The sequence below is a fragment of the Diuraphis noxia genome, unplaced genomic scaffold (genome assembly GCF_037042655.1).
Source record: "Diuraphis noxia isolate RWA-SAM2 unplaced genomic scaffold, SU_Dnox_SAM2 contig0004, whole genome shotgun sequence".
NCBI classification, from domain to species: domain Eukaryota; kingdom Metazoa; phylum Arthropoda; class Insecta; order Hemiptera; family Aphididae; genus Diuraphis; species Diuraphis noxia.
In genome coordinates this window covers 68,495,728-68,509,787 of record NW_028301714.1, presented here as the reverse complement: position 1 = coordinate 68,509,787, position 14,060 = coordinate 68,495,728, and the positions used below count along the sequence as shown (strand labels likewise).

At 28.0% G+C, this 14,060-nt stretch overlaps 1 protein-coding gene across 2 annotated transcripts; it reads right to left on the bottom strand.

Moving 5' to 3' along the window:
- Positions 1-1,283: 1,283 nt before the first annotated feature.
- On the bottom strand, positions 1,284-12,803 carry LOC149056409 (uncharacterized). Of its 2 annotated transcripts, none has more exons than XM_089226341.1 (2): positions 12,246-12,803; positions 1,284-4,364 (listed from the first exon to the last, which is right to left on the bottom strand). In XM_089226341.1, the coding sequence occupies exon 2, from the start codon at positions 4,353-4,355 to the stop codon at positions 2,349-2,351; it is 2,007 nt and encodes a 668-aa protein (XP_089082467.1). In that variant the 5' UTR covers positions 4,356-4,364; positions 12,246-12,803; the 3' UTR covers positions 1,284-2,348. The 2 variants fall into 2 exon arrangements, with proteins under 2 accessions (XP_089082467.1, XP_089082468.1); XM_089226342.1 differs by having other exon boundaries at positions 1,284-4,140.
- Positions 12,804-14,060: the final 1,257 nt, after the last annotated feature.

Below are 14,060 nucleotides of genomic sequence, written 5' to 3'. Positions count from 1 at the left end.
ACTCTTATTCGACGAGTCTTAAGGAATATGTATGCAAAACTCAATGCAAAATTGGTTCAGTAGTTTTGAAGTCTACACGCTCCACAACGTATATTCATTTTAGATTTCTAAACATAAGTCTGGAACCTTTTATATTCCAGTTGTGTCCGTCCATTTGTTTGTTAGTTACCAGTATATAGTTATACCATTGATATGACATTAAGATATTAGTTTATTGTCCGTAAATAATAATAATAATAATGATAAATGTAGTTTACAAAAATTGCGAACTCATCCAATAAGCTTGAATGTTGATGAGTTGAGTTTAATTAAAATTTAATAAATCAATTCGAAAACTATTTATAAATTAAACAAAAGCAATAGAAATATGTTTTTTAGGTACAATAAAAAAATAAACATTAAATGCGAGTACGGCAATTTTTATTTAAATATTTGACAAAGAAATGACTCAATATAAGTACAACATTTTTTTTATTAATGAATTTATAACTGTGCATAATACATTAATGTGGCTAGAGTATTAGCTGCAGGTAAAAATTGTTACGGCGCTAAGTAACGTAAACAATAACGATTAAGGCATAAATATTGACAAACATAATAATTGTGTGATCGCAAATGTAAATACATACCACCGAGCACGTGATGGGTTCGGACGTGAGATAAAAAATGTACACTCAAAATGTTACCAATATAATATACCATATAAGTCGTAATAAAACTATATTCACAGGCGTAACAGTCTTTAGATATAGGTACCTACCCATATCATAATATTGTATTTTGTGCGTTTCAATTAATAGTGTACCGGAATAATATACACACCGTATCATTGATTATAAATATTATACTACATTATATTATAATATTTATAATCTGTAATGAATCAAAAATAAGCTAGCGCGTTGCTATTGATGAGACGTTACCTTATAATAATATATTAACTAAGTTGGTATAGTTAGCTATTTAAAATGGCTAATAATTAAAGGGATTTAGAATAGCGACTTCTTTTATCCTATCTTTTATTATCAAATTAAAGCATATAATTATTATGATAGATTGGGATCGTGAGTATACAGATTTATAAAGATTATTTAAATTAATTAGAATGCCTGAGTCTGCATGTCATGAATATATTTATTTATAACAACCTGATATTTTATTATTTATCAGATGTATAATATAAACTCTCACCTTAACTGTATAGAAGTTGGTTGGTTGATGGTAGGTTACAAATGTCTTTTGAAATCAAGAGGTATTGAATAAAATTAATTTATAACACTTAATGTTTTTAATTTGTAAGAAAACAGTAACAATTTCCGTCAGCCAAGCAGCAATGGTCCGTGAATGGAGAGTATGTCGATTGACTTAATAAATCAGTGTAGAAGGTATATGACAGGCTAGAATGATGTTAGCAGACTGATTGTATCATGTAAAGGGGGCTCTATTTATAGTATTGACCCTTGGTACTTGTTGACAGATTTGTTATGTTATTGTCGTTTATTATCAAGGTACATGGTAAAAGATGCGTGTTTTTATTAACGCATTTTTGTAATATGACTTATGGTATACATATGTATAGGTATAAAATAGATAGTAATTTTATATAATATTGAAGTTCATGAGTACAGATATTTTGTTATAAAAGTCGTAATATTAGTGTATTAGATATAGTAATGACATTTGATTAAAAGTAAGTATAAATGTTACTACTGTTAATAAGTATAATTTTGATTATTATAATGGGGTACAAAGATGTGTTATGGTAAGTTATATATTTTGATATTATGAATATTTTTTGATACCTATTGTATTAAGTACAGCGTTTAGATATTAATAATAGGTGTTTTATGATTAACATAGTTGAAATGATGATATTCGTAATATTATGAATATCATTACATCCACCCTAGTTTTTTTTTTTATATTATGTCCTCATAATATAGTATATATATATATAAAAATTATAAGAATTTGTTATTGTTATAAAGATATTTATATAAATTGAGAGTGGATAAATAGTTTGATTAAAATACTTATATAATTGTAATAAATTAGTTAAATAGTTTGATTAAAATAGTTATATAATAAAATTGGTTAGATAGTTTTGTTTTAGAATAGTTATATAATATAAATAAAATTGGTTAAATAGTTTTGTTTAAAATAGTTATATAATATAAATAAAATTGGTTAAATAGTTTTGTTTAAAATAGTTATATAATATAAATAAAATTGGTTAAATAGTTTTGTTTAAAATAGTTATATAATATAAATAAAATTGGTTAAATAGTTTTGTTTAAAATAGTTATATAATATAAATAAAATTGGTTAAATAGTTTTGTTTAAAATAGTTATATAGATATTTTCCTAATATTGGAAGCTGGAGACCATAGAATTTTACATTCAGTTGTTTCCTTGGGTATGTTATCCTTGGTTTTTATCCAGACATCTTGGTTCTGTTGGTGTTGTGGTTGCAAGTCATTTTTTTGTTCTATGGTATTTTTTTTGTTTTCTTTGAAATTGTTCTCATGTTGTTTGTGCATGAAGAACTGAGTGAGGTTGGAGAAGAGGCCAGCCATCATTTTTAGGCTCCAGCCAAAAGTTTGGTAGAGAAGTGAGATGTTAAGTCCTGTATTTAGTATGCTGAGTATTATTTTGATAATAAAAAATATTCCCAGCAATCCGGAGATAATATTACCAAGTGAGGTAAACCATCCCCACATTTTGTATAATTTATTTTCTACCATTAGTCCTATGGAGTTTTCATCGATGAGGCTTTGTAATCTTAGGCCTTGATCAGTATAGTCATATCCCAATGATTGTCTAGCGATATTTTTTTGTGCCGCTTCAATCTCTTGGGGAAATAATAAATGTTTTTGTAGGGCATTCATTATTTCATGACTGTATATTCCAGCAACCATTAGATTTTCAGGGCTTTTATATGTCCATGTCCATGTAGTGGCTGGTTTTAGGATAATAGGAGTTTTTATTTCTCTGATTGTAGGAGCAATCCCAAACCATTCTCCTTCAAGAAGGAAAGCTGGTGGTAGTATGGTATTGCAATCTACTTCGGTACCGTATTTTTGTAGAGTATGAGTTTTTGGTGCCATATAATATGTTTGATTGTTATATTTTATTGGCAGTTCATCGAAACAAGTTGTTAATGTGTTAATTTCTACATTGACGGGTTTGCATTTTAGGAGATATATTATTTCACCTGTTTTAATCGCGGTGTATCCTGGACCTTCTCCCATCGCATAGGCAAATTCTGATAGGCTATATGTTGCCAAAGATAACTTTTGTATTAGCATTTTTCTTTCGAGTTCACATTGTTTTATGAGCAGATCAGCGTATAGTGCTGTCATTGTTGTTTTTAAAAAATTTTCAATGTAAACAAACTTTGTATTAACATAAGCCATAAGGTCCGTGTTGTGAGGTAATATTTGTTTGGCTTGGAAATGGTTCATAAATTGTGGATCAATTAGAATGAACAATTGAGGGTGTTCGGTTTGAATGACAGGTATGTCGCAAGCAAATGTTTTTTTTATTTTCTTTAGAGCAAAAACTATATTTTCGGTTTCCACCATATATGTTTGTATTTCATTGAATAAATAATTTGTTTTTTTGTCAGTTGTAATTAAAGAGGCTGGTCCTTCATATAGTACATCAAAGTCGGTTTTGTCACAAATTTGTAGTATTTGGTCGTTTGACCATATGACTTCGCCTTTATATGTATCTAATCCATATAGTTCTGATAGCTTTAGTCTAGTGCCTGTTGGCATTATTAGTATATTATCTTTGGTTTGGGTGTTGGCTATTCCTTCGCCAAGGTATATCTTGTAGTTGCTTTGCACTACCACGTTTGTCCAACTGCCTCTGTCTGATGAATATGAAGCTCCCTCGCAATTTCCTTGTTTATCTAACATTCCGATTAATGTGTGAGTGGCAGTTATTGTTTGGTTTATTTTTAAGCCTGCTACTATTCCTCCAGTTGGGAATAAGTATATTTGCTTTTGGTGTAGCTCTGCGCATCTTGCACTTCCTAAAATTAGTATTTCCGAGAAGAACCCGCCTTCTACGACTTGTGAGTCGTCGAATGTTGAGCATCTAGTAATAAGATAGTCTACTGATATGAGACAAGATCTGTAAAATATTGTTCTTATCTCAGCCCTTTGTAATAATTTTATTCTTGGTATTTGTTTGGAATGTGGTAGAGGTGGTTGTTCGCAGTAGTCTATTTGTAGACTGTTAAAAGATGTGATATTTAGTTTTGGGCCTGAGCAATCATATGCTATGAATGCTTTTGTATATGATAATGTTGTGATGGTGATCCAGATAATTGATTTGAATATGTTCATGTTGTTGTACTATATTAAAATCTTAGTTTAATACAAGGAGAAGAGAAAGAAAAAAAAAAATTGAATTTGTATATATATATATATATTTTTTTTTTTTTATAGTTCTTATAACATAGATGTTATATTTAAGAACTTACTTTCTTTGCTCTTTTTTATTTTTTTTATTGTATTTTTGTAATTATCTTTTTGTAAGAACAAATATTGTATATATGAAAAATGAATGTAATGTGAATTTTGTTGGTTTTTGCTAGGGTATATTACCATATGAGTGGATTTGTATTTAAACTATATGTTAATAGATTAACGTAGGATTCATCTATTTTTTTTTTGTTTTTTAGAATGAGATTATTTATAAAAAATCTGTTGTCTATAAATTCATCAGTTATTTTATTTTTTATTAGTTTGTTTTGGATAATAGCGGACCTTGTGGTTTTTAATTCATTAATAAATATAGGATCATTTTTTTGGTGAAATTTATTAATGTGTAATGTTTTTGATTGTTTTTTTATTTTCTTTAATCCTTTGCTCATTATTTTTTGATAGTAATTAAATTCCTTTTGTAATTTCTCTTGATGGTTAATATTGAATGAATAATCTCGTAAATAATATAGGCCTTGTAGATCCATGGTTTCTATAAATGATGAAGGGAAAATTATTTTTAATAAATGGTAATTGGTAATAAAAGATTGTTTATATTATATTATCTGTGATAATATGGTTTGATACGTCTAACATGAATAATGTCTTCAGTTGTTTTATTATTCAATGTTAATTCTACTTTGTAATTTAATTCTGTAATTTTTTTTATTATTTTAAAAGGTCCTCTATATTTTTGTGCTAGTTTAGGCGATTTTCCTACTTGTAAAAATGGAAATTTAACTAGGACTTTATCTCCTGGATTAAAATTTATTATCCTGTGACTTTTGTCGTGATATACTTTTTGTTTTTGTTGAGCTTTTTCTACTATTTGTGGTATTTTATTTCTTATATCATTTAATTCTTTTAATGACTTAAATATATCATAGGGCATATTTTCGGGTATTATTTTATTATCAATCGGAAAGTATGGTTCAAAGCCATGCATGAGAAAGAAAGGGCTGTAATTTGTAGATGTTTGAGGAGTTGCATTATATGCTAATGTTATGTATGGTAAGAAATAAGACCATCGATGCTGATTATCGTCATTTATATAATTTTTTAATGAACTGCATAACACTCCATTAACCCTTTCTACGAATCCCTGGGTTTCCGGGGAATAGGCAGTAGATAATATTTGTTTAATACCTAGGTTTTTTGTAACTTCTTCGACTAATTTATTTTTAAAATGTGTACCCCTATCGGATGAGAATTGTTTAAATGATCCCCAGTGTGATACTATTTGTATTAAAAATTTGACTGTAGATTCAGCAGTTGCCGAATGAACAGCTTTAGTGAATATGTATTTAGTATTGCTACAAGCAGCTACTAATACGTATTTCTTTTTATTACTAGAAATTAATGGACCTAGATAGTCAAAGACTAATCTGTCCATAGGTTTATTTGTTACTGGAATTGGTTGAAGTTGACCTATTGGTTTTCCGGGTAATTTTTTATTTATTTGACATTTATGACAGGTTTTTATGAATTGAGTTGTATCTTTTGATAATGTCGTCCAATAATATTTGTTTTGTAGTTTATGAATTGTACGTGAAATTCCGGTATGACCGCCGATAGGTGATTCATGATAAGATTTAAGTACTTCATTAATTAATATTTTTGGTACAACTAGTAAATTAGTTATTTTGTTAGGAGGTGTGAAATGTTTATGAAATAATATATCGTTAATTGTTACAAATTGCCGTGATTTTCTTTTAATGTTTTTATTTATATTGTTGTCTTTATCGTCTTTATCATTAATGGCTTTTATAATGTCAGTGCAAAATTGGTCCTTGGACTGCAATGTTTTTATATCATATTTATCTAGATTATCACTTTTCGTTTCATTGTCGTTTATAATTAAATTAATGGCATTTCTTGATAGGGCATCTGCTACTTTATTCTCTTTGCCCTTTTTATATAATATTTCGAAAGTGAAATCTAATAATTTTAGAGTTAATCTAGCTATTCTAGCTGATGGTATTTTTAAAGTTTTGTAATATTGGAGACTAATATTATCGCAAAATACAATAAATTGTCGTCCCCATAAATATTCTCGAAAATATGTAATTCCAAAGACTAGCCCCAATAATTCTAAGGTAGTTGAAGAATATGTCTTTTCGTTATTTAATAATTTTCTGGATGCGTATCCTATTGGGTGTAAAATATTGTTATTGTTTGGCTGTTCTAGGCAGGCTCCTAGGCCTGTAATTGAGGCGTCTATAGTTAGAAATACCTCTTTGTTATCATCAAAGTGTTTTAATAGTGGTTCAGAAGTTAAAAGTTCCTTTAATAGGCTAAATGATTGTTCTTGTTCTTTTTCCCATTTAATTAGTTTTATATCACCCTTTATTAATTCGGTAAGTGGGTGTGATATTTTTGCAAAATCTTTAATGTGTTTTCTATAATATGAACACATTCCTATAAATGATCGAATGTCTTTTTGTGTTTTTGGTGGTTTAAATTCTGTGATAGCTTTAATGTTTCTGTTTAGCGGGGTTATCCCGTTTATTGAAATATTATGTCCTAGTAGTTCGATTTTATCATTAAAGAAAAAACATTTGTTTGTTTTTAGGGAAAAGTTCATTTTGTCCATAATTATAAATGCATTTTTTAAATTTTCTAAAGATTGCTTAAAATTATTTCCAAATGAGGCTAAGTCATCTATATATATGATTAATGATTTATATAATAAAGGTGAAAATGATTCATTTAATATTCTTTGAAATATAGCACTACTGTTTTTAAATCCCTGTGGAAGCCTAGTAAAAGTCATTAGTCCATGTATGGAGGTAAAAGCTAATTTATATTGGTCATCAAATTTAATCGGTAACTGAAAAAAACCACTGTTAAGGTCTAGAGAAGTGAAGTATTGTGACCCTTCTAATGCCCTGAGTAGATCTGTAGTCCTCGGTATAGGGTACTGATCTGTTTCAACCCTTTCATTTAGTTCTTTATATGAAACTACTAGTCTATATGAGCCTTTTTCTTTCTTTTTAACTAGAAAAGCTGGGGCTGCAAATTTAGAAATTATAGGGCGAATAATTTTGGCTTCTAATAATTTATCTAATTGTGACTTTAGCTCGTCTCTTTGTTGGGGAGATACTCGATGGGGTGCATTAAATTTCGGATCTTTGTAATTAGGTTTCATTTTAATTTGGCATGGCTCTATGTTGGCTGGCCTAACTTTGGAAGTATCTGTTGTAAATAAGTGTAAATATTCTTTTATTAATTCAATGACTTGTTTATATTCCACTAAGTTTAAATTGGCTGATATGTTTATTAATGTCCCTTCTTTATCATAAATAATTTCTTTATTAATAGGTATGTTATTGGTATGAATGTTATTAATTTCTTTATCGCCTGTTTTTATATTGTTATTGAAGGCATTAATTTTATTATGCACTACTTCATACTTAATGGTATTACTAATGGAATTTTTGTGCTTATTAATATTGTCATTTTCATTGATTACTTGGTTTACGTTTTCTTGTTTATTTGGTACTGATTCTAATCGTGGTGATAAATTTATTAATATGCCTTCTTTGACTTGTATTATTTTTTTATCAGTTATATTATTTATATTGCTTGTGTTTTTTGTTTTATCATGTATGGTAGCTTTATTATTTTTGTATTTATTTATTTTTTGTATTAAGTCATATATGGTAATTGTATTCATTGTGTATGAATATTTAATGGGTGTTTTTGTCGATGGTCTTATAGACTTTGTGCCTGGAATCCAGTGCGTGTTTTTGTTAACATTATATAATACTATCGGGGGTCTGTTATCGTTTTCTTTGGCATAAACCATTCCGTTTTTGGTAGTATCATCATAGATGTATGTATCGAACCCATAATGATTAGCAATAGAAGCTAATTCATCATCTGCTAGCCAGTAATTTGGAAGTTTATTTAAAGTTAAAAGTTCCAAAATATCAGAAATTGTAGTTATTTGATTGTTTCCGTCATTTAGTGCGTTGCATATTGCATATATGCCGCAGTTATCGTCTCCGATGACATTTTCGCCTGGTTTATAATTGTTAAATATTTTGAATGCTTTATCATTGTTATGTTTTAACGTATTTGTTGGTTTTATATTATTTTCTTTTCTGACAACCTGTGTTAATTTTTTGTGTTCATTGGTTTTCCAATTATTTGTTATTTCAGAGTCATTTATATGACAAATTATTATTTCAATGTCAGTATCTTGAAATTCTGAATGAATGAGTTGTTTTATTATTGACCAGTTACAATTATCTAAACCCGAGGCTAATTTAGGAATTGATAAGTTAAAATTGTTATTTAATATCATACATGTTTTTAAGTTTGCCAATGCTATTTTTATTGTATTAATTGTTGGCTTTTGATAGAATTTTTCTTTAGTTATTAAATGATAAATAAGTTTATTATTAATTCTTGTTTGTAAAACTTGTCCTACTTGTGGGTTTAGTTTAGAAAGAATATTTGTGGTATCTCCATATGTATTTTTTATATCAAGGGCTATCCCTTTGCTCATTTTTAAGTCTGCTGATATGCAGTGAGCTATGGAGTAGTCATTACTTAGTTCAAATATATTTAATTGTATTTCTTTAATTAAATTAATTTTAGAATCAGTAATGTTAGTATAGGCTTTTATTATGAGATTGTTATTTAGAGTAATTGTTTTACCTTTGAAATCTATAATGGCATGGTTTTTGGATAGGAAATTGTTTCCTATTATAAATGCACAAGATAAGTCTTGTATAATGTGCGTAGATATTTTGAATTTTATAGAGTTTATTTCTATTTTTATTTCCGTGGACCCAATTAAGATTAAAGGTTTGTTGTTGGGTCCCGTTAATTTCATGTTAATTACTTTGTTTATGATTTGATCTTTGGGTACAAGAGTATGTCTGATGCAACATATATTTGCGCCTGTGTCGATTGTTATTGGAATATCATTATTGTTAAACTTTGCTTTTATGTATAATGCATTTGGAATATTATTTATTATGTGTGTAATAGTTGGATTTATTTTTGACATATAAGGGGAACAATTTTTGTCATAATTGTTTAACCTTTTTATTGGTTTTTTGATTGTGGAAAATATATCCAACAGTTTTTGGCTAGGTGTCCTACTTTGTCGCATAATTGACATTTATTAGGATTTTTATTGAAGCGACAGTCTTTTGTTAAATGATTGTTGTAATTGCAATTGTCGCATTTTTGGTTGTTTTTAAAATTTTGTGAAGGATATTGTTCGATTGGTTGAGGCATTTGGTTATTACTGGTATTTTGAGTATTATAAAATGGTTTATTTATTTGAAATTTATTATTGAGTTTTTGTTGAAATGGCTGTTTAGGATAATTGGTATTTTTGAATTGTTTATTTTTATTTTTTTCGATTTCATCGTTTAGTTTTTTGAATGTTTCTTGGGATTGTAAGTTATTGTTATTCATTAATTTTATATTTTCTTCCAATTGTATAGTTATGTTGTTTAACTGATCTTTAAATATAGAAGTTTTTATTTCTGATGGGGCTTTGGTTTGTTCACCAGTAATCATAAATTCTATCATTTCAAATTTTCGAATATTTGCTTTTAAATCTGTGATATTATTGTTTTCTAAAATACCTATATATCTGGCCACAGTTGGTTTAAGACCTTTTATTATGTTTCGAACCATTTCTGGTTGTGGCATAAGTGGATCTACGCGTTTACATAAAGATTCGGCGTCATTTATATATGAAGTAGTTTGTTCATCGTCTAATTGTTTCCGTTTTCCTAATAGGATTCGAAGCATATCTGTTTGGGCTATAGGTTCAAATTCAGTTCTTAGTTTATGTTCTAAGTCCTCCCATTTTGTTTTAACTAATGCATTGTCCTCGGAATTTTCGAAAAAAGTTAAGGCTGATCCTTCTAGACATGCGGCAATATATTGGGATTTATCATCACTGGTCCACCCGTTTATGGAAGCTGCCCTATTGTATTTTTTTAGGAAAGAATCAATATTTTCGGATATGGAACCTGAGAATCTTCCTGGGTCAAAATATGGTTTTTTACTATCCATTCTATTTAATTTGCCGCCGTTAATAATTGGATCAAAATTATGTTCTTCAAATGCGGAAAAATCTGTTGGTAGAGATTCTCCGTTAAGATATTTTAATAATCTATTTTTTAATTCGGGAACAAGACCTGTGTCTATTAGGCCTCTTTTATTTAATTCGGAAATTAACTGTGGTTTGTTTAATTTATTAACTCCGGTTGCTAATAAAATACAAACTGTGTTGTCTGGAGTGTTTAATTCCTCATTTTCTGAACTATTGTTATTCATTTACTAATTTTTTATGAGAATGTAGTGGTTGTATATTTGTAATTGTATTTAATTGTTATTTACTAATTTAATTTATTTTTAAGATGTTTCACTTGTTTTTTAGCAATGTATTATATTTTTTTTGGATTATGTATTTTATTTGAATATTAACACCTTTGTGTTTTAAATTATATTAATCTTCTTTGGATATTATATTTAGTTTAAAAAATTATATTAATCTTCACTGGATTATATATTTTATTTTAATATTAATACTTTTGTGTTTTAAATTATATTAATCTTCTTTGGATATTATATTTAATTTAAAAAATTATATTAATCTTCTCTGGATTATATATTTAATTAAAAATTTATATTAATCTTCTCCGGATTATATATTTTATATGAGTATTAACACCTTTGTGTTTTAAATTATATTAATCTTCTTTGGATTATGTATTTAATTAAAAGTTTTATATTAATCTTCTCTGGATTATATATTTAATTAAAAATTTATATTAATCTTCTCCGGATTATATATTTTATTTGAATATTAACACTTTTGTGTTTTAAATTATATTAATCTTCTTTGGATTATGTATTTAATTAAAAATTTTATATTAATCTTCTCTGGATTATATATTTAATTAAAAATTTATATTAATCTTCTCCGGATTATATATTTTATTTGAATATTAACACTTTTGTGTTTTAAATTATATTAATCTTCTTTGGATTATGTATTTAATTAAAAATTTTATATTAATCTTCTCTGGATTATATATTTAATTAAAAATTTATATTAATCTTCTCCGGATTATATATTTTATTTGAATATTAACACTTTTGTGTTTTAAATTATATTAATCTTCTTTGGATTATGTATTTAATTAAAAATTTTATATTAATCTTCTCTGGATTATATATTTAATTAAAAATTTATATTAATCTTCTCCGGATTATATATTTTATTTGAATATTAACACTTTTGTGTTTTAAATTATATTAATCTTCTTTGGATTATGTATTTAATTAAAAAATTTATTTTTTTGTTGAGAATAATTTGATCAGAATTGTTTTTAATGATAGTCCTAAGTTTATTTAAATCTTTTTTATAAATGAGAGTCACTGTTGTTGGGCGCCACTTTGTAATGAATCAAAAATAAGCTAGCGCGTTGCTATTGATGAGACGTTACCTTATAATAATATATTAACTAAGTTGGTATAGTTAGCTATTTAAAATGGCTAATAATTAAAGGGATTTAGAATAGCGACTTCTTTTATCCTATCTTTTATTATCAAATTAAAGCATATAATTATTATGATAGATTGGGATCGTGAGTATACAGATTTATAAAGATTATTTAAATTAATTAGAATGCCTGAGTCTGCATGTCATGAATATATTTATTTATAACAACCTGATATTTTATTATTTATCAGATGTATAATATAAACTCTCACCTTAACTGTATAGAAGTTGGTTGGTTGATGGTAGGTTACAAATGTCTTTTGAAATCAAGAGGTATTGAATAAAATTAATTTATAACACTTAATGTTTTTAATTTGTAAGAAAACAGTAACAATTTCCGTCAGCCAAGCAGCAATGGTCCGTGAATGGAGAGTATGTCGATTGACTTAATAAATCAGTGTAGAAGGTATATGACAGGCTAGAATGATGTTAGCAGACTGATTGTATCATGTAAAGGGGGCTCTATTTATAGTATTGACCCTTGGTACTTGTTGACAGATTTGTTATGTTATTGTCGTTTATTATCAAGGTACATGGTAAAAGATGCGTGTTTTTATTAACGCATTTTTGTAATATGACTTATGGTATACATATGTATAGGTATAAAATAGATAGTAATTTTATATAATATTGAAGTTCATGAGTACAGATATTTTGTTATAAAAGTCGTAATATTAGTGTATTAGATATAGTAATGACATTTGATTAAAAGTAAGTATAAATGTTACTACTGTTAATAAGTATAATTTTGATTATTATAATGGGGTACAAAGATGTATTATGGTAAGTTATATATTTTGATATTATGAATATTTTTTGATACCTATTGTATTAAGTACAGCGTTTAGATATTAATAATAGGTGTTTTATGATTAACATAGTTGAAATGATGATATTCGTAATATTATGAATATCATTACAAATCAATGGTGCTATTAACAGCCGAGGGACTGACATTATTTGCCTCACGGAAAAACTCAACACACTAAAAAGTAGCAGTTGTCGAGTACATTGGATTCATTTTTCTATAGTTGTGAAATAAAAACTTATATTTGGTTAGTAGATCTTTTGCTTCTCGTCCATCCCACAGAAAATAAGTGTCCCAATTGCACTTATGTTGGGTGACCTATGATTGGTGGTGATGGTCAAAGCTGCTGACGTAATATACAGTTTGTAATTTCATAGGTAGAGGCGGTGGCGCCATGGTTATAACCGGTCGGTACGACCTGAGCCGTATAAAGTGGAATTTCACACACCGGAAGTGTTGGATGATCGGTCATGTGTCAGCTGCAGCTGCTGAACGCGCTGCACATTATGTAGGTATACAGGTATACGTATATACGTATATAAGTGTATATATAATACAATATTATATATGTATATTATGTATGGGTATTAAACCCTCTTCCGGTAGCCCGCGGGACGACTATATAGGCACAATCGTTTCCGCTATTTCCGGTTTCGCCCAAGCTGCTGCTGATCGTTTACGACGTTGTACACGCGCCCGCCCATCAATATTATATCCACCTGACCACCTTTAGACGTCTGAACATGAAGCAGGTGTCGTCTGATTATTATAACTCGGCCGTCGTTCACCTAAATAATAATATATATTTATTTACGCCGGTGGCAAAGTAGCTCTCGGCGGCGGAACCGCTTATTATTATACCGACGAGGAACGACGAAATGAGTAATTCTATTCGTATCACACTTCCATTGTCGATGCCCATAACAACGACGACATAGATCATCGTTGTGAAAATTAAATTTATGTCGTATATACGTATTTTGTTGAAGATAACCCGTAGGTGGTATAACGAAGACAATATTATTGATTATCTTATTACAAATTGCGATAGGACAATATTCACTATTATTATGCTACCTTTTTGTTTTGCCACTTTTGCTTCTTATGCACATAGATACAATACTATTATATTTATTAGCCGATTATTTATTGAAGTACTATAGTTTTGTATAAAAATGAAATAGTTATGAACATCGATTTGAACAATAGTCATAGAAAT

Excerpts from the sequence above, each read along its gene's own strand:
- LOC149056409 (XM_089226341.1), bottom strand. The coding sequence starts at position 4,355 with ATGAACATATTCAAATCAATTATCTGGATCACCATCACAACATTATCA.